The sequence below is a fragment of the Stegodyphus dumicola genome, chromosome 3 (assembly GCF_044657685.1).
Source record: "Stegodyphus dumicola isolate Sdum_Otavi_A_Nest chromosome 3, ASM4465768v1".
NCBI lineage: Eukaryota > Metazoa > Arthropoda > Arachnida > Araneae > Eresidae > Stegodyphus > Stegodyphus dumicola.
In genome coordinates, this window is record NC_140770.1 from 75,736,687 (window position 1) to 75,764,304 (window position 27,618).

General features: G+C 31.9%; 1 protein-coding gene across 1 annotated transcript; it reads left to right on the forward strand.

Moving 5' to 3' along the window:
- On the forward strand, nt 1–27,618 carry LOC118205451 (PAT complex subunit Asterix). Its single transcript, XM_035377737.2, has 4 exons — nt 1–189; nt 4,660–4,768; nt 12,236–12,333; nt 26,394–27,618. Exons 1-4 carry the CDS (start codon nt 131–133, stop codon nt 26,464–26,466), a joined length of 339 nt encoding a protein of 112 aa, XP_035233628.1. The 5' UTR covers nt 1–130; the 3' UTR covers nt 26,467–27,618.

Below are 27,618 nucleotides of genomic sequence, written 5' to 3' on the forward strand. Positions count from 1 at the left end.
ATCTGATGACTTACGTTTTTCGGAGGATGACTAAAATCTTGTTATGAGTATTAGCGTAACACATTTCTGCTAAAACCCTAACGGGATATATTAAGGTATTTTAAGCATCTTATATTAAATGTGGTAAAAAATGTCTTCTCCTACGGTAAACAGCAGCAATGATCCTAGAAGACCTGAACGAATTCAGAGGTATTTGCATGTGTAATGAATTCATTCTTGTGTAACTGACGATAAATACTACAGTATCGAAAAGAGGGCACACACCACAAATAAGTGAATTCTGAGTTGTTACTAACTTAATATATGACAATTCACAGCTTAGTTTAATTTCGGATAGTTGGCAATAACATTTCGAAATATTTACATTTCAAACATTTGGCAATAATATTTTGAAATGTAATTTGTAACTATAAAAAAATTAAGTTATACCCGACAAGGCCATATTTCATTTTATTATTATTTGCCGTCTTTTTATTTTACCGAAATTGTTTGTAAAAATATTTCATAAGTTGCAAACTAACGGATTAACTGTTTAATTATTTTGTCATTTAAAAGTTAATTTTATATTAAGTTAAAAAATGTTTCTTTCATTAACATGTTGAGTGCCTTGCGAATATATTAGGAAATTCTTGTTCAGGCCACGTCCACTAGTATTGTGGTATAGCAGTACCAAGTGGACTTCTAAGATTGTTATCCATTAATTTGTTTTAGTTTTAAATCATATTTATCATTGTCAGTTATTGTTGACTGTCATGGCCTGATCAGAAGGTTCAAGGTCAGTCACTGGTAACTAATGTGGCTTGATCGAAATGTTGTATCAGCCACCGGTGACTAACGTTGCCTGAATGGAAAGTTCAGTATCAGTCACAGGTGACTGACGTATCACTCAACATGTTAAACAGTGATTAATTTTTCTGCTTGAGGGCAAATTACCCTTTTAGTAGAATTACACGCTTAAAATTCTCTTACTTTTGTGTATAAATACGTGGTACTTTTGCATTATGTGTTTGCCACACACTTTAATTGTAAATGATTTTTTGGCATAAGAATAATTTATAGATGGTTGAAACTTGCGAGATATGTTTTCGTTATGCATACGTGCTGTACTTTTCTGTTACGTGTGGCAAGTGCACAATAGGAAAATGCCATATATATCTATGTATATACGTGATATTTTAATGCGTAGAGGAAACCCGACACTTAATTTCCGACAGACATCATGGCTGAGGGTGAAGGCAGGAGGATGAAGTAGACCAAACTGAGTTTGAAGGATCACAATAGCTTTATTTTCACGCATATCAAATCATTTCTTTGGCAGAGAAGTTACTTTTTGATAATGGTTGAATACAAAATTTGTATGTACATGGATTAAACAGGTATGACAGGAAAGCATAGCACAGAGATGTTTGCAGGTCAGAAGTTAGGAAAAGGAATGATGTAATTGCTCACGAAGCAGTATTTGTACTAAGTAGGTGCATATGTACAGCTAAGCTGCGATTGGTTAATTTTAGTTCCCTTTTGCAAGCAGCGTTATGTAATTTAGAAAGATCTCGAATTTGGGAGAAACAATGAACTTGGAATTTAGAATAGTAAATTTTGAGGTCGCCAAGCATTTCTTAGTGCAGCCATCGTACTTTGTTATATCTTGCATATATATATATAATTTTTCACACTAAAAAGATTGTACTGTTTTTGAAAGTGAAAAGAACTGTTGTAATTGGAAAATATATATTAAGTAAACAAATAGCTAATTAAACAATTTTGCATTAATTTATTAAAATTAAGAAAAATTTTTAAAGCACTTGACAATCTGCATATTAATTATTCGTAGTTTAATGTTTCAAACGGAGTCTTCAGGAGGTAATTAATTATTTAAAACATTAAACAAGAACAGTTAAGGTGATCTGAAAATGCATTTTATCCTCCTTGACTATTTGAGTGAATAAAAAAATTAAAAATTATATATTCAAAACAAATTTATTACAAAATTTTTTATGCCTGATTTTCAGAGTCAAGAACAAAACAAAACTAGATAGAAATAACATGTGAAATTTTACAATATATTGTACAAAAGTAAAAAAAAAAAAAAATTAAGAGACTTATTTCGAATATCCTTATGTATTTCTAAAGTAACATTGTTGGCCATTTTTGCTAACAGCATGTTAGAAAAACAAATGGGGTTTTTATAAAACAAAATTTAAAATAAAGAAACACGCTAGTTAATCTGCTTTTAGTAGGTAAAAATCATAGTGTAATGATAAGAAAAAAATAAATAAAGAAAGTATGTAATGTAAAATTAAAGATAAGATTGAAAAATATTTAAAATAAGTATAAATTTACTTTAACCCTCTGAGCGGCACAGGATTTTAGATCTGCCGTGAAGACCAGTATTGAAACAGCATCATTATTAATTGAGTTTGTATAATTACTTATTTTAGTTAAAGATAGTAAGAAAGCAAAGTATCTTAAATTATAAGCTAATATATGGCAAGTAGCAAAACTTCTGATGACCGGATAAAGCCAGTCATAATGCTCAGAGGGTTAATTTTCTAAAAAAAAAAAAAAAAAAGTGTGTGTAAAAAGAGTATTACAAGGATGTCCGAGTACCATGTTTCAAAACTTCTAGAAGGGGTAGGATGTACCCTAACAATTCAGAATCCTAAAGCAATGCAGGGCCTGAAATGTTTTTCTGACTTGCTAGATGGTGTTGTGGAAAGTTCCGAGAATTCTGGCCAGGAATCGTCATTTCGCAAAAGGCCACAGAGTTAATAGGATGGATAATTATACAAACGGAGAGTTAGCTGATCCATTTGGCATCGTCATTTCACACAAGTCCGCAGAGTTAGTAGGATGGATAATTATATGAACATGGAGTTAGCTGATACCCATTTGGCAACGGGTCTGCAGATTGTAGTTGGTTAACCGCACAGCACTTGTACACAGAAAGATATCCTGCCAGGAGTACACCCAGCCATAATTTCTTTGCAAGGCTGCACTGGAGGTTAGTTGGAACGTGGTATTTTCAGAGCTGCTTCAAAACAGGTCTTTTGTAGAAGGATGAAAAGTGTGCTACAGATCCCTATTTTCCTGCTAATGTGTTATTTGCCGATGAGGCATTCTTCACAAGGGAAGAAATATTCAATGCACATTAATGCTCATTTCTAGGCAGTAGAGAACCCTCATGCAACACTTATGTTATGCAGCACAGAGTTGGTATTCGCATAATGTTTGGGTCGATATTGTGGGGGATTACCTCATCGGACCTTACCTATTACCTTTTCGTCTAACTGGTTGTGACTGCTTGATCTTTCTGCAGCAAGTCATGTCACAACTTTTAGATGACGAACAGATTTCTGTATCGATGCAACAATGTGGTTCCAGCATGGTGGAGCCTCTGCCCATTTCAGCCCTAATGTTTGTACCCGCCTAGACATCAAATTTGGCTAACAGTGGATTGAACATGGTGGTCCGGTGCATTGGCCTGCTAGATCACCAGACCTATCATGTCTTGATTTCTTTTTATTGGGGCTGGTTGCATGAATTGCAGTAGCTGCCAGGGAAATTTGAGATTTACCTGGAATATTCCAGAATATTCGGAATTTCATGTACCATAGATGTGATTCATGCCTCGCATTATCTGTCGCCAAACACTATCTTTGACTCATGTTACCTTTGTTCATGTAAATTTATTATTAAAACAAGTATTAACCTACCTGGTCTTTTGCGCCAAAAATTGTCGTTACACAGAGCCAAAATAACAAATCATGGAATTGCACAAACTCAGTATCCGTATAGACATTGACCTATTTTCACTTAAAAAAAATCGAAGAATTGCATTGCGCACTCCCTTGACTTTGTTCATGTACACATCAATCTATTTTCACTTAAAAAGTCAAAGGGGCAGCCAATTCTATACTAGAGCCAAACAAAAAGTATATAATCTCAATAAACTACATTTTAAATCAAACAGTGAAATAACATAAAAAAGGAAATTCAATCTTGTAGCATCTAAGCACTACACAAAGGAAATCTCCACTCATGTTATTTAGAAATTTCCTTGTCTTCAGTCTGTGGCACACAGAATTCCTTAACAGCATCCAAAAATTTCCTAAAATTATCTGAACTAGAATCTGTATACTGGTGTTGCAACATAAATTCACAAAAATAAGAGTAAACCATATCCTCCTTAGTGCTGATATCCTCCGATGTTTGACCATATTCATTTCCTTTGTTCAAATAGGACACATATTATGGCTATTAAGTAAACTTTCATTTACGTACCGGTTAATTAATGCTTTTTCCCTGTTTTGTTCCAAATCGTACAATCTTACCACATTCAGCCATTTTACCATGTAAAATTAAAAAAAAAAGCCATTTTACCATTTTCCGCAAAATAGGCAATGTACTTACTAGCCAACATCTAACACACAAACAAGCCCTTTCAATTCGTTTCACATCAGGCAAATTCACTGCACTCACACAATCAATTATGTCATAATAGGGTTTTCATAATATTCAACTACTACGTTTACCATAAATGAAACAACTTGTCGATAATCCAAGGGGCACCCTTAAATAAAGGCTAACCAAATTAAGAAATTATTGTATAATCAATTTTTGTTTTTCTCTATTTAATTGCTGAATTAAAATTTTATTTAGGTATAAAGCTCCAACTTCAAATGCTGTTGGTGGTCCTGGAGATGATCCCATTCCAGATTATATGAATGTTCTTAGCATGTTTTGTAGTATGTTTGGACTTATGATGAAAGTAAGATTATAACTGATCTGTTCATATAATTTTTATGAAATTTTGCTTGTAAATTATTTTTGTACAGATGAAGAATAACATTTCAGTAAAATCTGAATTTAAAATTTCTGGCTACTTTTCCTTTAAGCACCTGCCACACTTTTTGGTGGTTAAGAAAGAAAATTCAAACACTTGCCTGAGACCCAACAACTGTAACTGAAAATAAATATATTCTCTTCTATTATTTATTTTTATCACTAGAAATTGTTTACATTTAAAAAGCAAGTGTTTGGCTTCTCTTTCACAAGCCCCAAGAGCATGGCAGGTGTATAATTGAAAAGTACCCATTTCCGAGTATTTTCTGAGTATAGTTATATTTTTAGAAAATGTATAGTTGTTTTATTCATAATAATTATAATACAAACTTAGCTCAAGATTTTGCTAAACTTAATTTGTTTCTACAAAGCAATGGTCGTGTGATAACTGTGTCTGTTATTAATATTGTGATTTCAAGAGAATTTTCCATTTGGCCAGTTTGGTCACTTCTTAACCTTGTATTTTGTACTTCTTATAACTGATACTTTAAAATATGCATATTGCTGTTTCAGTTAAGGCTAAAATATAGTTTATGTATTAATCTGCTATTGTAATATGGTAAACTGGTTTTAATTGTCTGATTAGCCGGTTAATCTTTGGATTATGGTGACTTGGCGTTTTTTTGGCGAAAATTTGGTGACCAACCCTGCTACAGCAACCTGCTAGTTTTGTTTTGGACGCCATTTTGTTTTCACGAAGTAAAGGCATTTTTTTTTTACTCAACATTTTTTCCAACAATCTGCTAGCTGAATTACGCTTATACTAGAACTTTTATGGAACAAAAATGGGTTGATCTTTACATTATGGTAACTTGGCGATTTTTTGGCGAAAATTTGGCAACCAACTCTCCTACAGCAACCCTCTATTTTTTTTTCCCCCGCCGCCATTTTGTCTTCACGAAGTAAAGACATGTTTCTTTTCTTTTTATCTACTGAACACTTCTTCCAACAATCTACTAGCCGAATTACACTTATGCTAGAAATTTTATCAAACAAAACTGCTTAATCATGACAAATATTCACTGCAAAATTGGGAAAAAGTGCACAATACCATACTTCTTACGCGTTTTTCAAAATAACACATACACATAAACCATGTACATGCCGACTTATTTTTACTTAAAAAAAATCCCAGAATTGCACAAAAATGGCATTGCGCACACTCTTCACTATATCCATGTATACTGCTTTTTTCTTATAAATTAGAAAAATTTCACGAAAATACATGACAATTTTCTCAATCTTTAAACCCGGTAAAAAGAACATATATGAAATTACCTGATCGCGAAAAAGTAGTTACCCTTTACAAATATGAACATTTCCACATATAAAATAAATAAAATATCCAAAAACTTTTACCTCTAAATCATCTATTACATTATACACGTCACCAACGAATTCATACCGCAAGCATTACAAATACTTAGTATCAAATATTTAAATTATTTCCATGCACGTTTACTTCAACTTAAACATATACTAAATTCCTACAAACATAAAATTCACAAAATAACTATCATTTAATTAAAATATCACTAAACCATGTACACGTCGACTTATTTTTACTTAAAAAAAATCCCAGAATTGCACAAAAATGGCATTGCACACACTCTTCACTATATCCATGTACACTGCTTTTTTCTCATAAATTAGAAAAATTTCACGAAAATACATGACAATTTTCTCAATCTTTAAACCCGGTAAAAAGAACATATATGAAATTACCTGATCGCGAAAAAGTATTTACCCTTTCCAAATATGAACATTTCCACATATAAATAAATAAAATATCCAAAAACTTTTACCTCTAAATCATCTATTATATTATAAACGTCACCAACGAATTCATACCGCAACCATTACAAATACTTAGTGTCAGATATTTAAATTATTTCCATGCACGTTTACTTCAGCTAAAACGTATACCAAATTCCTCCAAACGTAAAATTCACAAAATAACTATCATTTCATTAAAATATAATTAAATTAAAAAACACTACTTAAAATATAAATGAGCACATACATTAAATTAATAAAAATTACCTTACAATCCTAATTACTTTAAACTAAATCATTGCTAATAACAATTTTCCCAATAATACCAAATTCCTTTCACCTTACATTTAGAACAATGCATAAAAATAATATTCTCAAATAATTAAAAATACTAACTTACCTAATCTTCTTCAGAATCTTGATTACGTGGCGGATACACTTTTCTAATTCATTCAATAAAATTATTGAAAGATTTTTTCTGCGAATTTTTCCTCCATACTTCCTCCACTAAATAAAAAGCAAACTTCTCTTTATCACAATGCCTAAATACCCATTTCGAATTCACTTTAGTTAGGGCCATGGGATCCAAAAATTAACAAACACTGTTTCACACAACACAGAATAAAGCTAAATACAAAATTTCCAGATTTTTTCCCGATTTCCCCCCTTTTCCGATTAAAGAACCGTAATTCGTCCATTAATGTCACATGACATATCCCATGATCTCTCATTTCCTCACGTAAAATAATGCGTAATCGGAACTGAGTACTGCTCACATTATTACCAAAGTCCCAGGTAGTAACCTTTATCGCCTCCAAAATGTCGCCAAACTACCAGTTACCATATTGTAAAGATCAACCCAAAAATGCTTAATCATGACGAAGATTAGGTATGAAATTGGGAGAAAGTGCAGAATCGCCCACTGCTTGCCACGTTTTTAAGAATTGCACATACACGGTATCATCCATGTACACGTCGACCTATTTTCACTTAAAAAAACAGCCCAGAATTGAACAAAAATGGCATTGCACACACTTTTGATTTTATCCATGTACACTGCTAAAATACTAGCTAGTAACCTTTATCGCCTTACCAAAATGTCGCCAAACTACCTGTTACCATATTCCAAAGATTAGCCGATCAGCCTTTCTTTTTTTTTCTTTAACTTTAGACATAGAATTTTTAAATTATTTGAATTTTTGAAATGTGTTTAAAAATAAATTTTTATTACATTTCAGAAATTAATTATTTGTATGGTTTCAGAATAAAAAAATGAGACATAAGAGATGGCATTTTGTGTGTGCTAGTTTAAAACCATTGAAAAGGCAATTTTTTTCTGTCATTTACTTTGAAAATAAATCAAAATTTCTGTGTAATTTAGTCTGCATTCTCGTAGCTTCAACCATGTGATACATGTATCATTATAATTTTTTTTTAATATATAGGCCATATTGTTGATAATCTAGTAATGCATGGTACATACTAGGTTAATTATCACATTGGATTTTTGTCAAACTTATGTAAACCATGTGTTCACAAAAATCCTTACCTAGCTTTTCTTTATGCAGTCATTGGTTGTAGATATAATTTCATATATAGAAATGTTTTAAATGATGTAAAGATACACACTTATGCAATTTTAAATTAAAAAAAAATTAATTTTGTATATTAATATATTAAATGTTTCAACTGCCACAGAAATTGAATGAGAATTAATTTCAAAATTTGTGTGCCCACCAGCAGCCGAGCGGTAGTCATTGAAAACTGGTAGTTTGAGGGCTGGCTGCGTGGCATTTTTGTGTTTTTCCCCATGTGTACGAGTCAGGTTTCCTTAGAAAGTCCTCCACAAAGGCATCCCTCCTTTAGGCAGATATCCCTCGAGGCTTTCCTGTAATTAAATAAACCAAACCAATCAAAATTTGTGATTTTCGAAGTCATGTTCACTTGCTTTGTGGGTTCAATTAATAATTCAGGATAATGGGATGTTGAATTTTCCTTCAGTAATATTTTGTGCTTTACTGATCTTTAATGTTCCTTGATTTATAATTTTGTTTTATTTGGCATGCCAAAAGAATTTTCATGTGAATAATTTATAAGTTTTCAAATATTAAAAATACTTTATTAATATTCTCATGCAGTTTTATTACATTAGAAACCTAATCTAAAAATCAAACAAAAATTCAATAAATATACTTTTAATTTATGTAAATATGGTTATGAATTGACAAAATGACAATTCTGAAGCCTGTCGATGTTTTCTAGAACCAGAGTTCTTACAGGAATAAGATCTTTTTGAAAAGTTTGTTGATCAGTACTTTACATGATAATATGTATAAAATGCACGTTACTTAATCTGTTATCATCAAAAGCTTTTTTCTATCTTTTCATAAATATAAATGCAAATACATCAGTCTTCAATTTGGGATAGCTCATGAATGTGATGCTTAACTTTAAAACTAAATTTCTTCATCAGTTTTTGTTGCATGAAAGTAACACTTTTCACATTGTGCTTTTTAAAATCATATTTTCAAAAATGTGAGTGTAGGGACCAGGGAAAATGTAAAGGGTCAGATTTTGTAATTTTTATAATTTAAGAGTATCAAAACATGAATACAGTCAAAAGTCGTTAATCCGGACTCATCGGGACTTCGGCGATTTCGGATTATCGATTTTTCCGGATTATAGATCATCGGTTTAAATCTCGTAAGATGGCATGCAGAAATTCTAAAATTAAAAATATGAAACTGTAATTTATGAAATAAAGAACAATTATGATCTAAAGGGTATAAAAATTTACAAAAAAAAAAAAAAAAGGCTTAATATTTATTTCTTTACTTTATTAAACATTTCTTTCAATGTAAGTTGTTTAAGTTGCTTCATTTTATGTGATAATACTTTCTCTTTAATTCTATAAACAGACATAATTTCTTGTTCAGTTACAAAGTTCCGCTGTTCAAGTCCTGTTAATTGCTGTGCCGAGAATACCGACTAACTTATCAATCGAAATTTTTTCGTTTTCGCTAACCTCTCTGTCACATTCTTCATGTCTTTATCCATTTTTTGCAGCAATTCCACTTTTTGTTTGTTGGACATCGAAACATACTTTTGTTTCGTAGATCCTTTGGAAGTTCCAGCATCGGAAATTCTATTTGACATAATCGAAAATTCAAGTTTACTTTTATAAAATTGCCCTTACAGTTTGCAAAAAATAATAAGCGGGATCCAAATCGAAGATTAAGGAACAACGCAATCATTAACATTAACTGAAATAGATAATTAGATAATTTTAGCTTACACCATCCGTTATACATTAAACGCGCAGGCGAAAACGTATTGTGCACTTGCGCACACGCATATGCGCAGTAGTCAAGGTCTTACGTGCACACGTAAAACGCCTGTGCGCATGTGCCAACGCGGTGCATGCGCAGAAAGTTTTTAGCTTTGAGGTCCGGATTATAGATCATTCCGGATTATGGGTGTCTGAATTAACGACTTTTGACTGTATATGCATCATTTAAAACACGTCTGTAGCTGGCTGTCTATGACCAACCATTTTAACATTAAAGGCTGTTTAAGGACTTTGTGTATGCAGTTCATAAAACTTATGCTTTGATAATTTATTTTTATTGTATTAAAATGTTTATGCGTACTGAATATGTAGATATATTTATGTAGAATATGTAGATTTATATGTGTTTGTATTAAATATATACAAAACTTAGTCTTATAATTAAAGCATTTTAAATGTTTAGGTACTTGTATATTAACACAACCATCTTGGTACAATTAGACAATTTTTTACAGATGAAAAGACAGAAGTTACCTATACAGTGCAAGTTAGTGGTTTTTGGTGCTTCACTAATTTTTTTTTTTTTTTTTTTTTAAGAAAAATTCCCAAACTGTCGATGTTTATTGTAAGCCGGGAAACATCATCAACATATGAAGAGAAAACTTACTACTTTAGCTATTTAAAATACAAATTTGAAGTATTAAATGAGGATTAAGTGATGCAGAAAAAAAAAAAATAAATAAAAATAAAAATCTAAAGCGATTACGTTTTTCTTCAAATCTTTCTGTAATTTTTTTTTTTTTTTTTTTTTTTTTTTTTTGCACTGTCCTTTACTTGAAGTACACAGTGATCTGTTTTTGCTTAAAGAAACATTAAAGAATTGGAGAGGCCTGGCTTTGTCCAAACCTCGGTAAAACAGCTATCTAGGGAATGCATTTTGTTGTTCCCTTTAGAGTACTTTAAGCAAAATTCTGTGTATTAATATTTTAAAAATAAGATTAAGGCAAAAAATATCACAATTTGTTTATAAAAACAGTTGGAATGGGGAATAAGAAAAAAAAAAAAAAAAAAGAACGTAGCGCATACAAAAAGGTCTGTGTTACTTGACTGAAGGGCTTTTATGAGCATAGCTGCCATAGTTTGGCGCATTCTGAAAATTTTATGACTTCTACTAAGGTGGCTGCATTAATACCTAAGTACCAATGTATTAAACTAATTAATACATTATAGTGATTTTAAGATGAAGTAGAATTCTGAAATTTTGACGGTACTATTCCGTTTTGAGAACCGTAAAAAAATTGCAGTGAAAATGTACGCGCAAAAGTGCCAAATCTAGCAAACGCGCCCATTTAAACAGTGCGCCAAAACTAGCGTATGCGCTAATTTCAGATTGTGTAAATTTATATAGTTCTATATTTTTTAAGACACCATTGAAATACTAATTTAATTTTTAAATTCTTTTTTGATATCCTATGGATTTAACAATTTGGGAATTGCCCATGACGAAAGTTTGCAATAGAATTTTGGGTAAAGTTCAGAATCACCCACTGCTTGCCATGTTTTTAAGAATTGCACATACTCGGTATCTATGTACACAGCAACCTATTTTCACTTAAAAAAAAATCTCAGAATTGCACAAAAATGGCACTGTCCATACCCTTTATCTATGTACACGACAACCTATTTTCACTTAAAAAGTAAAAGAAAATTGACAAAAATCCAATTGTTTTTACCCTTGTAAAAAGCAGCAAACAAATAAGTGGGCGATTCTGCACTTACCAAGAATTTTTTTCAAAGAAAAGGCATCATACATTATAGAAAATTATGTTTGAACAACCAACGAGATGAAATTATGCTTTAGCGATAACTAAATAGTGAAATAGCGATGCAGGCATCCATTCAGTTGTGTTTAGCAAATTTTATATAAATTATAATAATGATCTGAAATAGTTATTTACTTTTATGCATCCATTCATTTATGTTTAGCCTTTTTTTTTATATAAATTATAATAATAAAAAAAGTATTATATGAAATTAACCTTTCATCTAAATTAAAACATCAATCTTAGATAGTTATGTACTATTATACTTCCTTTCTTGCATTAGGGTTGCCGCAATTATTTATGGCAGCACTGGCATCAACAATAGTTTGGCGATTTTTTTACGACCCTCAAAACTGAATAGTACCATTTTTTCTTCTAATGCTGATTGTAGTTTTAAATATAATTAATAGTTTTAATTACAAGAACGTTAATTTTATGTTAATTGTTACTTGCACATTGAACATGAAAATTATGAGAAATTTAATTGTAAAATTTTATTTTTTAGTTGAAATGGTGTGCTTGGATTGCACTTTATTGTTCCAGTATCAGTTTTGCCAATTCTCGAGTCAATGATGATACTAAACAAATTCTGAGTAGTTTTATGTAAGTTGAACCTGTATTTCAGTCTTTTGCTAATCCTGAAACTCTTATAGAATGTTTAGTTTTTGACTCGCATGAAATTGATTTATTTTAAGCTGCACAATAATTTTATCTTATTTCTGTGAATGTTTTCCTTTTACCACTTTATATGAAATATTATCAGATAAAATGCACTATGTAACTAAAAGTCTCAGACACGTTATCAAATAAAATGCAGCACTATGTAACTAAAAGTCCGAGACACTTTACACATTTTTTTCAGATTTCTAGAGAAATGCTTAACCCATTAACTGCCAAAACTAAAAGGAATGATTTTTTTTCCCATATACTAATAATAATATGTATTAAATTAAGTATTTATAACATAAATTTACATTGAAAATAAAAAAAAAAAAAGATGCTTTTACTTGTGGAAAAATCCAAGTGTTGTGTTTGCGCAACGTCAGCGGAATAAGAATACGGAAGTTTGGGAGTGGAGCACTGGATTACTTTTTAGTTGTATAATGTTTTATAAATCTAAAAATGACCTTACTTATAATTAATTTAACATTAAAATTTACATTCAATTTTTTTCACAAATACAGATTATTTTCAATTGAAAGATTCAAGCATGAAAAGCTTCACTATAATCATGATGTGAAGCTACATTATGTACTTTGTATCTATAAACAGTCTGGTTATACCATTCTTTACAACAAAGTCTTCTGCTATACTCGAAGTTTGCAATAAAATGTCTACAATCTCCATGCAGTGGCTTTTGAATGCTGAATTTACTAGGTCTTTCTGTTGTTGATCTATTTCTGGCTAATTTTACACTTTCAGTAAGAGTTTGTGAAAGGAATAATTCACTCTCGCATCTGAAATCTGAAAGGGACTTTTTATTTCCAGTAGTAGAATGTCGTGATATTTTCAATGTAATTGTCAAAGATACATCAGTGTAATTAGTAAATATTGGCCACCACCTTTTTTTGCTACTAACTCTTATTGTGCAACTGGTTACAAAATTGTTGTATAAATCAACTCCTCCCATTTTGGCATTGTATTGTTCAATAAGATGAGGTTCAGATACAAAAACCTTTTTCTTTTGCTTTCTTGCTTAACAGGAACCAGTTTTTACAGACTAAATTTTTCCAGATGTTGAACCAACAGTTACAACAAAATTGTTGTTCCATTGGACAAAAATTATATTGTTTCTCTCTTCATACTAGAAATCATATAACACCTGTCTTTCTTATGGACACATTTAACCATTTATAGTGGGCACATTTGTATTCGGTTTTCTTGAATTCTTCCTATAGCACTAAAACCTTTATTATTTAGATGACAGAGAAGTTGAAATCATAATTGACAATTCTTTTTTATCCATTTCAAGTTTTCAATTTTCTGTTTTTTAAACCTTTTTGTATGATTATCACTGTTTTTAGAAGGCTGAAACTTATTTCTTATGTGAACTTCAGTTTCCTCTGCTGTATCATTTGGTAAAATATCATTATCATTCCCTTCTTCTTCATCACTAGCTTCTGCGATATCTGGTGGAACAACAACATCAATTTCATTTGGGTCATTATCATCATCAAAAATCTGAAAGGCTTCTTCTAATGTCTTCCTTCTGGGCATTTTTAAAATATGGAATGAATTTAGGTTAAAATAACTTGCCGGACAAATATTAATTTAGATGTCAAACACCAAAAATCAACGTTATATTTGCAAATTTTCACAGGAGTAGTTTCGATGGTTTTACTGAACCATCAGTCTCAGCTGCCAAAGTGCAAATATGGCACTTGTACCAAATAATTTAAATTACTTTCACAACTACTTCAATGAGAGAAGAAGCTCTTGAATCATGTTGAAACAAAATTTGGAAAATGTGTTTTGGCAGTAGCACTATTTTGTCTCCCTTATCACTATTTTTTCAGCTTTTTTTTACAGCACAACTTTTTTTGGTTTATATAATTTTCATATTCAATTACATGAAAACACACAACAATCCAACATTTGCAGAAACAGCAAAATTTTGCTACAGTTACGAAAATATTATATATATATATATATTTTTAATGTAACTCAAGAAAAACTGGAGAAATTTTGTAACAGCGTTAATAATATTTTTTGGTCCTTGCAACAAAATCAGTTTTTTTCTTTCAAATAAAAATTTTTATTAAAACAAGCCAAATGTACTCAACAAAACATGTTTTATAGTTTTAATCAATTCCTTTTTTTGGGTGGAAGCTACATTATTAAAAGATCAGTGATGAGCCGCAGAAAATCATTCACTAGGCCAAATGCTGTTCAGCCCTGATCTGAGCTAACAATGCATACAACGTTGACTACAAACAAAAAGCACATATAATACTGTTATCAGGTTTAGAATCTTTATTAAGAACTGTCAGTACTGATCTATGTTTTTCTGAATTTACGATTTCATTGTCCAGCAAGCCAGCACTTTTAGATCATGATGACTGTGGTTCTAACAGCCTTGCAGGGCCTTCTCGCCATTTCGATTACAAAAACAGTCTCTGAACAGAATGGGAGGCTGGCTGCATTTAGCTCTGAAGAGATGTGTCACCAGTCCTCTATTTTTGAGTGTTCCTATTTCTTTACTTGTGATTAAAAATGAAAGTTCCCCATCAAACATCTTGCTGAATCTAGCTCAAAAAGACTGTTGAGTTGGTCATGTAGAATGTTTTCATATATGGCATTATTCAACTAAAAAATGACTGCACTTCTTGAGCATGGTCTGATTAAGTAGAACAATAACACCAAATGAGGAATGATGACAAGAGTGCCTGCTGGCACACAATTTAGTAAACATGTTTTTTGATCTTCAGTCTTTTAAAATAAGGTAGGGTAGGCATGCTTGCACTGTAGAAAATATGGAGATTAACTTCGTAGTTTTCCAATCCAATCTAGAATTTTCACATTAAAGCGAAGCTTCATTTCTTTTACCCATTTCATAGACTTTTTTAATTGTTCAAGAATTTTTTTATCCCAATTTAATTGTAATTTCCACTATTCTTTCTTAACTTGCTAACTAACATTAACTTGGAGAATAATGAGAGAAATGAAGCCTATGGGATCAAACAGCTTGTATGCACAAGAAAGAAGGTTTGTTTACTCATAATTTCCTGTTCCTTTTGTGACTCAGTTTTACAGAAAAGAGTGTCATCTTTTAAATTGTAGTTTAACCCTAAAACACAAACATACACTTCTAATTTAGAGTTCAGAATTATTTAGATTTCACAATTCACCTGTCACCCTCTAATATATCCAGAAAGTTTTCTTGCAAACAAGTTTTTCTTCCATAAACTTGTTTGAAAGAAAACTTTCTTGATGTCTGAAATTACTGCAGTATTTTCGAAAATGATTTAACTGTATCAGAATTATTTCAATGAGGTCGGGGCCTTTCTCCAGATAGTAATTTAAGGAAAACACTTCATGTGCTGAAGCTTCAAAAACTGGCCTACAACAACAACAAATGTTGTTGCATTAGATTCTGGACTGTGAGGCAACGTTAATTTGGTTGTTCAACCAAGTATCAAATACTTCCTCTTAAATTTTGTTTCAAATGTAATAATTTTCTCAATGCGATATGGTCAGGAATTTTTCTGGGAACTCTTTATTACTAGGCAATAGAGAAGGGTCTAACCAAGGTAATGTAATTTCATACTTCATGTCTGAATCTAGCATTGAATTTTCCTCATACTGTATTCTCTTCTCTTAAATTTCAGCTTTTGTTTTAGACCCAGCCAGATCATTTTATACGAATGGCATTTAATTTCTACTTTTTTAATGTTTAAATACAAACATTATGCTGGTGTGACGTCGTGGATGCTTCATTGGGAACGGAATCAACACTGGTATTGGTGATGCATCACTTTAATTACAGCACATACCACAGATACAACATTTAATTAATACATTTAGAAAACTTGAGTACATATCCGAGTTGGTGACACGATCAGAGACGTTAACGAAGATAGCACTCGTCATCACTCGACAAATTTAGTCTCCACACCTCAGCTCGCTGGCGGAACTTCCTCTCTGACAGGCGTCTCAGAAATCTCATCTCTTTACGCATGCGTAATTCTCAGTTAAGTCGTTGCCATTCACAGTTCTTTAAATAAGGTGTTAAAATGAATTATAGTACTCATAGTGTGAGGAGTTTGCTAACGACGTTCTCTCTAGTCAAGAGCATCATAGGTCTTTCTAGTAGAGAGTTCAGGAACGTTCTTTACAGACTAACTCCTTCCGCCTCCAGATTTTGTTTTCCTCGGACACAGAGGAAACAAAACCTTTTTTTAAGTTCCTACGGGATAAAATACAAGTTCAGGCAGGCGTTCACTACAAACAAACACCTTCCGCCTCCAGTTTTTGTTTCTCCGGACACAGGAGAAGTAAACCTTCACAGTTCACAGTTTCTGGTTTCAATGGAGATTGTTCAACATTTTACCAGTTAATTCTAAACCACACTGTTACAAAGGTTCTCCACTCTCATAACCAGGCCATCATAAAAAAAAAACCACATTTAAAAATACACATACGATATATGAAAAACCAAAACAAAAAGTTTTCTCTGTAAGAATAAAGCTAACAATTTACTATATAGTATGAATTTAAAAAAAAAAAAAAAAAAAAAAAAAAAAAAAACAATATACATAATTAAATAGCAAGACAACTTAAAAGAAATGATAACTAGTCTATTTAACTGGCATGTACAGAGTTTCTACTTAAGCAGTCTACATTTAAGTTGTCACTTCCCTTTTTATGATGTATCGTAAAATTATAAGATTGCAAGGCTAAGGCCCAGCGTAATAATCGACCATTTCTACCTGCATTATTTTTTAGTCATACTAGGGGATTATGGTCCGTTTGAATTGAAAATTTAGTCTGCTCATCTATATACCCTTTCGGTTTTTTTATTCCATACGGAATTGCGGCACACTCTTTTTCAGTGGTTGAATACTTCCGCTCACTATAAGTAAATTTTTTACTGAGATACAATATGGGATGTTCTTTTCCTTTATCATCCTTTTGGGCTAAAACAACACCATATCCTTGATCTGATGCGTCTGTCTGTAGTATGAATGGTTTAGAAAAATTGGGTGCATGTAGCACAGGCCTACTAGATAGCTTTTCTTTTAACGATTTGAATGATTCATTACATTCATCATTCCAAACAATTTTACCCTTTTTCTTATTCCCTTTTAACAAATCTGTCAAAGGTGCGGCTATAGCAGAAAACATAGGTATATATTGTCTGTAGTATCCAGCTAACCCTAAGAAAGCTCTAATCTCAGTTTTAGTTGTGGGAACAGGAAAATTTTGAACCGCTTCGATTTTTAGTTCTGCTGGAGAACGTTTTCCTCGACCTACTATGTGACCGAGATATTGCACTTCTTCTTGTGCAAACTTGCACTTAGAGGGTTTAATAGTTAAATTGGTTTTTCTTATTCTTCCTAAAATTTCATGTAAATGTTGTAAATGTTCCTCCCACGTTTCAGAAAAAATAGCAATATCATCTAAATAAGGGGTTGCATATTTCTCACATCCACACAATATTTCGCTCATCATTTTACTAAAATAATAAGGAGCATTTTTAAGCCCAAATGGCATGCGCAAAGGCCTATATACGCCAAAATTTGTAGCAAATGCAGCAATTTTCTGATCCCTAGGGGTCAGCGGAATTTGCCAATAACCTTTAGTTAAGTCTATCAAGGTGATAAATTTGGCTACTGCAACAGTTTCAACACGTTGCTCTATATTGGGGATCGGATAGAACTCAGTACGCGTTATTTTGTTTAACTTTCTGTAATCAATACACGGCCTAGGATCCCTACCTGGTGCTTTAACAAGGATCATGGGGGATGTATACTCAGAGGGTCCTGGTTCAATAATCTTGTATTTTAGCATTTTTTCAATCTCGACTTTAAGAATTTCGTTCTGTCGATTTGTCATTCTATAAGGCTTTATGCTGTACGCGTTTGTCACTGATTAGTTCGATATCATGTTCGACTAAATTTGTTTTCCCTGGAATATTCGAAAATATAGCAGAAAACTTTACCAACAACTTTCCCAACTGCAGGATTTGTTCATCACTAAGTCTTTCTTTAAGATTATCTTTTGCTATTATTTCATTAAAATCAAACACATTGGGGTCGGTTAACATATAAGGAAAATCCTCCTCTAATTCCGAGGGTTCAACTATCTCCTCATTGTCAAAGAGCACGATATTCAAAAGTTCAGGTCTCTTATGATAAGGTTTTAACATATTGATGTGATACACTTTATTCCCTTCCTGATTCCCTTCAAAACTAACCACATAGTTTGTTTCTGATAATCTTTTCTCTATTTTTCAAGGCGCTTTCCATTGAGGAGCAAGTTTATGGGGTTAGTTCACTGCTAATACTAATACAGAATCTCCTTGCTGGAATTCCCTTTTCACAGCATTTTTGTCATACCATTTCTTCCTTTTGTCTATCACCTCTTCCATTTTCTCTGTAGCTAATTCTCTACTTTTCTTTAACCTATTGGTTAATTCGAAAACATATTCTATTACGGTATCTTCTTTTTCCTGAGGATCTAACCATTTCTCATACAATAATGCGACAGGTGTTCTGAGGTTGGTCCCGTACACTAATTCAGCTGGACTAAATCCTGTACTATCATGTGTTACTGTTCGCAGAGCAAAGAGAGCGGCAGGTACTTGTATTTCCCAATTTGGGGCAGCTTCAATACATAATACCTTTAAGACCCTTTTTATTGACCTATGGAACCGTTCCACAGGATTGCTCTGGGGGTGGTAAACCGAACTTCTGGAAATTTTTATACCAAACCTCTTCAAAAATTCAACGGTTAAGCGACTCATGAAAGATTTTCCTTGATCAGTTTGAACCTCCCTTGGAAAACCCATCCAACTAAATACCTGCAAGAGTGCACTTACAACAAATTTCAACGTTATATCCGGCACCGGGACGGTGTCAGGATATTTAGATGCTAAGCACATAACTGTAATAAGATATTTATTACCTTCAGTAGATGTAGGCATAGGCCCGCAAGCATCTACATTAACCTTACTAAAGACTTCAGATATCACAGGTACTATTACAAACAGTGCTTTCTTTTTGTCACTTGCTTTTCCTACACGTTGACAGGAGTCACATGTTTTAACGAATTCCTCAATGTCTTTATAACAATTTGGCCAGAAAAAATGTCTTAGTAACCGGTCTTTTGTTTTCAGAACTCCTAAGTGACCTGAAGTTCCTTCATGACAAATTGCTTTAATTTGCTCTCTGAGGTTTTCTGGAACAACATTTAAATGTTCTTCTCCTCCTAACTTATTTACCTTCTTTTTTACTAAAACCCCATTTTTAATCCCATAACTTGTTTTACTTCCGTTTTTTACTAGTTCTAATAAAGGCGCAAGTTCTTTACTTTTTTGTTGTTCATTAATAAAAGTACTTAATTTTTTTTTGAATCTCAGGACTTGTGGGGATACAAAGGTCGACAGGAGGTAATATCTCTCTGTTTTCAGACCTCTCATGAGCATCGTCCTCCTCTTCCAATTCTAACTCATTCTGCTCAGAATTTTGATTCGTCTCACTTAAATTTTCCGCTTCCTTAAATTGTTGTGCTTGAGATCGAGTAACGACCGCATTAACATTACCGACATACGACGAATAATGTTTCTCAGTTCCTCTGAGAAGAGCCGCTGTCTGGTTGCCTAATATATATCGTCATTGGTCTAAGTGGTCTCCTATAACAGCTGCTTTGGTGGTTACTGTACCCAAATCGCATTCAATATCTACTTCAGCAACAGGTAAACAAGTCATATGATCATCCAACAAATGTCGAATCCACACGTGTTCTCCCTTCATTCGATCTATGTCTACATATTTCTGACAAATAATATCTACCGTTGCTTTTGTATCTCTTAGAATAGGTACTTCAAAACCGTTTACTCTTCCATTTAATGTATAGGGATCTAACAGATTCTTCTCTGATCTCCCGCTTATCCGATACAAATCTGCCTTTTGAGTTTTTAAATTAGGGCACTGAGGACGTAAATGGTCAAAAGATCCACATTCATAGCACTGGAGTCCTTTTCTCCGATCAAAATTCGAGTCTGACTTTTTCCCAACATTGCGTGCATCATCATCTTTTTTAAATTGTGTGCCTTGAGGGTTTTTTCTATTTTTGAAAACGTTACCAGTGGACTGAAAAACACCCATTTGTATACCTGATATTTTCGTTTTCATTTCACCCAATTTCGTTTTCCCAACCATCGTCTTTTTTGCATCTTCAAATTCCTCTATTTTACCCACCAACTGTTTTGGTGAAGTGATCGTGGCCCATTCATCTATAAAATGTTCCTTAAACTCATTAGGCGTGCGCCTTTTAATCTGATCTACCAACATTAAATCCTTGAGTTGCTCAAATGTTTCGATTTTTAATCCCTTAAGCCACCCATCTAAAAATGTCTTAATTTCATGATAAAAATCGTACCACGTAGAATCCGGATTTTTCTGAGTCTTAACAAGAAGTTGCCGAAACTTCTCAGCACTTAACTTAAATCTTTTAAGTAGTAATTCTTTAATATGTTGGTAATCTCTAGCCTGTTCTTCAGGTTCCCTAGCAATTATATTATTTACCTCAACCGGAAGGACACCAATGAGATACGACACCCATTGATCCGTGGGCAATTTTAAAACTTTAGCTTGCCTTTCAAAAAGTTCTAAGAATAAACTGATATCATCAGTTTTTAAATTAAATTTGGGCATTAGTTTCTGAAAATTCTGATTAAATACGGTTTCACCTCCAGGTTTAGCAGATTCAGTGTTCTGTTTTGCTTTAAGGCATTCTAGTTCTAACTGTTGCTTTTCAATTTCTTTATTTTGTTGTAGTATTTGAAATTCCCTCTCCCTAGCTTCCTGTTCTAACTGTAGTTCTTTCGCTCTTGTTTGCTTCTCTAAGTTTTCCTTTTCTATCCTATCAGTCATAATACTTTCTAACAAATTTTTAACAAATTCTTCCTTATAATTTTTACTATTCGTTATTAAATGTTTTAAATCTATCTCTTTCATATCTTCTAAAGCTATTTCCCCAAGTTTTGAAGTGACAAGGAATAGATCCCTTTTCTTAGCTTTTCCCAAAATTGCCATTTTCGCAAAAGTAATTGCTCAAAACAAATAAGAACTCAAATAGTTATTCACAAATAATACACATAAAAATATATCAGATATATAAAAAACACTAACTTTTCTTCTTTCTTACAAAATTAGGCAAATGAAAATAAAAGGTTAATAAAAGCATTAATCACTGTGGATTTATTTCCATTCAAACATAAAACGAATAAACAACCTTACTGAATACTTCGTATAAAAAAAATAACAAATTCTTTTCATTTAGTATAGCCAGACAGAAAAAACCCAGAGTGGCGCCAATAAATATAAACACCTTTAATTAACTATCGTTTTCATGACAGCTACTTCCGTTGCAACCACATGGCCAACAAAATTATTACGTAAATTCGATAGGCGCAGGTTTAAATCAGAACACTATTAGAACTTTTCTTTACTGCTCAAAGCTTTAAAATGTAAAATGAAATGATAAAATTTAACATTCTACTTATCAGAAAAAACACATCATATTAAAATACAGCATTGGTGTGCTTTCATGAGAAAACCAAAGTAACAAGTTTTTAATATATTCAACAACTTATTTCTTTCACAAGAATTTAACATAAATTTTCTTCTAATGACTTAGAAATGAAAATTGCAATATTGCACTGATGTGCTTTCACCTATACACAAAATAAACAGTTCAGATTCTATCACACCAATTTATAACGAAACGTTAAACATAAATACACTGATGTGCTGTTTATTCACGGGAATGGATTTTTCCCATTATCATACAAAAGAAAAATATCTCGTTAGATATATAAATGCGACGCTTTGATTGTTTTAAAAAAAAACTCTTATGCAATGACGTGCCATAAAATGCACTGATGTGCTACGTGTTAATGGGAAAATGTTTTCCCGAATATACCACAAAAGGAAAATATCTTGTTATATATACTATAAACCAAACACATCGAGTGTTTAAAACTCTTATGCACTGATGTGCTACTTCTGCTTTGGGAATTGATTTCCCTAATAACTTGAGTACATATCCGAGTTGGTGACTATGATCAGAGACGTTAACGAAGATAGCACTCGTCATCACTCGACAAATTTAGTCTCCACACCTCAGCTCGCTGGCGGAACTTCCTCTCTGACAGGCGTCTCAGAAATCTCATCTCTTTACGCATGCGTAATTCTCAGTTAAGTCGTTGCCATTCACAGTTCTTTAAATAAGGTGTTAAAATGAATTATAGTACTCGTAGTGTGAGGAGTTTGCTAACGACATTCTCTCTAGTCAAGAGCATCATAGGTCTTTCTAGTAGAGAATTCAGGAACGTTCTTTACACTGGTTAATAAAGTTTTCTGCTGGTCTTTCCTTTAAAAGTAAAGAAACATATGCTAGGGAATCATTTACATCAGAAATTTCTTTCCTTTGAATTACTCATTAGAACCCATCGCAAATCTGTCTACATAGCGACTGGGCCACTTTGTAAATATTTAATATTTCTAGTGAATAATTTTTCTGCAATATCAGAAGATATCAGCAATTTAATGTCACTTTGATTTCAAGATTGTCTTTGTCATCTTTTATACGCGGATATTTTATTTGCTCTATGCTTTCAACCAAGGACCTTAAGGTATTTTCTTTACATCAGAACAAATGACTGTGATTCACTTAAACAAGGTACATTACATTCATTTTTATTATCAAGACTACTCAAACGAACTGTATACTTAGATTGTAGTTTTTCTTTCGTTTATACCCCACCCAATAATTTACAAATTAATTTCACTCCTATTTTTTTCACACCTCAAAATATCTAATATTTTCAGATTGACTTTGCTCTCAGCTTATCTAAATAACCCTTGTTGTGATTATTTTCCCATTTCAATTTTGTTATTCTAACAGTTAATAATTTTAATAAAATATCGAGTTTGCCGTTATTTTTCACTTCATGACCTGAAGTAAATTTGTTTATTCTTTTTAAGTTGGGAGGGAATATGCTAACACATTACTGCCAAATGCCTTTTCATACTGATTAAACATTTAACTTTCAGTTTTGAGAAATGTGATTTCTTTTTAAATGTATTAGACATGCTTTCTTCTTAAGTATTAAGTCTTTTATATCCTCACATGTAAATGTACTACTTTTAAAGCATTTTTCTATCGGATGTGATTTATCACAAAATGTTCATGAATCTTGAGACTTTTTAACTCTCCTATATACAGATCATTACAAGTAGGAATATTATTAGATTCACCAGTAACACAATTTTTAGAAAATTTTCTGCTTTTATCAAAAGGGAACTTAATTCTTTCCTCAAGCATAACTTCATTTTTTAAAAACAGAAGAAAACTTCAAGATCACTCTTACCGTTGTGAGATGAACTCTCCTGTACTCTTTCCCAAATGCTAAAAAGGTTGGCAGGTAGGCATCAATGGAAAAATAATGCTGCCATATTTATCTTGTGTAATGCCAAGATTCGACAACACACAATTTTGTTTATAAATTATCATGTAACAATGACAGGCTAAAGTCCTTCTTCGCTGCATTATTATTATTTATTAATACAAGATTTAGTCATGTGCGAATGTAGATTTGAGTCGGAGTATCCTCTTATGCAAAATGGCTCTCAAAATATGCAATAAGTTTGCCAGCTTATAACATACCATAGAAAACTTCATGCCAAGCAGCAGGTTTACTTTCTCTGGTTTGTAAAATTCCAGATCTGCTAAATTTATCTTCTTGGGAATCAAGGTTACTAACATCAGGAAACTGTGTGGGAGATAATCTTGCTATTTTCAGAATTACCAAAAATTCTAATTTCCTTTTATGTGTTTATTTCCTGATTACAAATAAGAGCAACTGCATTCCTTTTATCATAACTGAAATACCTGATATACTGCAAATCAAAATGTTTGTCTTTTAATGTTTTAAATTGATTATGTCCACCAATTTAGTGGTACAAAAACAAGAAACACTTCCACTGTCACATAATGCCTTCACTCTGTTTAAATTTCATTCATTAGGCTCAATAAATACAAAAGCAGTAATTAAAATTGCATTTTTCCCACTATTAGTACTCATAGCTGCTGCAAAAGTTTACCTTTGGTTTTTAGCTTGAAATGCAGTCGCATATTCACTTAATGCACTTTTGTTTTGATCTTCCTACTCCTTCCCTGATGTGGACTGTCTACTCTTTCCACTGTAATCTACATGGATTTTGTATGTTTTTCTTTAGTATTTGAAACAACAGTGGTAACTCTGTGTAATTTTTTTCGTATTAATCACACTCTTAGAAGCACTGAGATGAAGATTAGTTAAAGTATGCAAATTTTCTTTTTCTAAACTCTTTTCCCACCATACTTTGGTGTTAGGATCTAATATTTGCCCTAAAATTTATGCAAATATATTGGAAGGAAACCCTTTAACACTTTGGTTTAAAACTTCTAATGACTGCAGGCATTCATTTCTTATATCCCCACCAGCGGCCGAGCGGTAAAGTCGCTGAACACTGGTAGTTCGGTCCGAGGTTCGAATCCCGCGAACGGGCTGGCTGCATGGGTGTTTTCGTGGTTTTCCCCATGTGTAACGTGTATACGAGCCAGTTTCCCTTAAAAAGTCCTCCACGAAGGCATCCCTCCCTTAAGGCAGATAGCCCTTGAGTGCTTTGCCGTAATCTAATAAACCAAACGAAACCATTTCTTATATCAATTAAGTTTAATATCACTGGTGCAGACTCACTTTTGCATAGACTGCATATTCACAAATGATTTCAGGTGAGCATACACTCGTTCACAGTGATTTGAGAACCTTCCTTCTAGCAAAGAAAAGGTTAGCTTATAATTGAGTCAACTGTGGATGCTGACTGTGCAATACAATAAGCAGATTTTAAGTACTGTAATTTTACTGCATCTCTTAAATTAGGGTTTGAAACAGCACTGGCTAAAAGAAATGTCTATAAAAGAAAGTCATTCATGCAAGTTAGCCGAAAACATTAGCAGAGTAATTTTTTGGTAATTTAACGTTGTTCTCAGTGTTTGTACAATTAGACAGCAGTGATTTATTTTCCTTGGAAAATTTGGTTAATTTATGATTTAATTTGACTACTACATTTAAGAGTCAGTATAAGTGTCAGTACTTTTACCAGTATGTACCCCAAATAAAGAACTGAAATTAGAATTTATCTCTGTCTCAAGCACTTAAAATTTACTCTTTAGTGTTTCTAAATTACTTTGGACATTTTCATTTGCTATTTTTTGCTTTAATTTTGTTAACTGTGTTTTTGATATATGAACGAGAATCTCTCTCAGAGACATTTTGAATTAGCAAGTCATTAAACAAAGAGCTGCAAATAAGGGTACTTATCTTTTATATATATATATATAGAACTTCAATCTTGAATTATCCTAACTATCCTTATATTCAGTTTGGAAATAAGGTCAAGGTCACATCTCCTTAAAATATTTTACCCATTCCAGCTTAGATCGACCATTTATAATGATTCAACCCCAAATATGCTGTTAAATACATTATAGAAATACTAAAATCACTCTTGAATTCCACTATGTTTATTTTACTATACTATACACTATGTTTATTTTACTATACTATACTTACTATAGTGACTGTCAAAACATATACAATTTCTTCATTATATTACAGTAAAAAGAATGTGTGAGAACATATATCACATGATGAATTATCAAATACCATAATAAAACTAAAACGATTAAATTAAACAAGTAAAAAAAGCAGTTTTCAACAAATGATTCAGCATTGCTTATAATTAACCTCCATGTGCAACTCCTAAACATTCTCCTCTATCTGAGCTCAGACTGTGACAGTATTTTTCTGCTATTTTGTAATATCTTGTTCTAAATTTATGTCTTAACTATTAAAAACTTTAAAAATAAGTTTTTTTTAATACTTTTTTTAGGCTTTCAATTTCTGCAGTTGTGATGTCTTATTTACAGAACCCTCAGCCAATGACTCTACCAGGGACTTCTTAGCATTGAAACATGCGTCTTAAGAATATTACTGTCATCATTAAATACACATAGAAATATTATTTGTATTATATCATAAATTATGTATTTTGATTGTAATATTCTATATATCTCAACTGGTCTCAAGCACTCTTCAGTTCAAAGAATTTATGTTAATAATACAAATATGAAAGAAGCAGTTTATTTATATTGTTAAGACTGAAAAAATCTGAATGTTCTATTTATTGAATTTCATTTTGTTTAAAGCTTTGATTTATGAAATGTAAAACAAACTATAACATATATATATATATATATATATAATATGGTTTGATACATATTAATATTGTAACAACAAGCAACTAATAAATATTTTTTATTTATTTGGCAAAATGATGGTCTGTTTTCAGTTGAGAAATTGAATATTTTATTGTCTGACTATAATAATCATTAATTAATATGGTAATAAATATATATTTTTTGTTATCGTAAAATGCGCACATTTGACATTTAAAACTTGGTAGAATGACTCAGATTAATGCTTTATAAATTTTGTCATAGGAGCTGTTGATCATAAATAAATAAATCATTTAAATTTAAGTTCCACTATTTCATACTTTCATCCTTTTTTTTTTTTTTTTTTGGTGCCTTAAGAAAAGAAAATATCACCAAAGATTGTATACTTTGAGGTTTATGATAATTTCTGTTACATATAGTACAAAAGAAAATCATTAATTGCTGATAAATGCAGCACATGAATTTTAAACTTTTAAAATGATTATTCTGCAGCTCATTATAAATTATTAATATAAGTTTTATACAATATCTTATTGAATAGATTTGTTGTAAGTATGGGAACTTCAAACGAAAAATTTCAAGAGATCATACTTGTTCCTTTTATAAACATGTGCATCTGAACATCTGACTCATTAATGAATTTTGAAATTGTTCTTGAATTTTTCTATTTTCTTTTGTGTGTGTGTGTGTGTATTTGTGTAATTTTATTTAATGAAGACTTGAGTTTGATTTTACAGAGATTCCATCTGCCATTTCTGTACTGCAGTGCGAGTTTGAAAATTTAAATTTCAGTTTAATTTTTCTTGGTATTTTATTTGTTTTCTATTTGATTTGAGCATGTTGTCATTAATTAAATATTTCAGTAAATTGTAAACATGA

Bases quoted from the DNA above. Each gene is read 5' to 3' on its own strand.
- LOC118205451 (XM_035377737.2), top strand. From the start codon at position 131: ATGTCTTCTCCTACGGTAAACAGCAGCAATGATCCTAGAAGACCTGAA. The intron at 190-4,659 runs GTATTTGCATGT...AATTTTATTTAG, and splicing joins AGACCTGAACGAATTCAGAG to GTATAAAGCTCCAACTTCAA. The intron at 4,769-12,235 runs GTAAGATTATAA...TTTATTTTTTAG, and splicing joins TGTTTGGACTTATGATGAAA to TTGAAATGGTGTGCTTGGAT.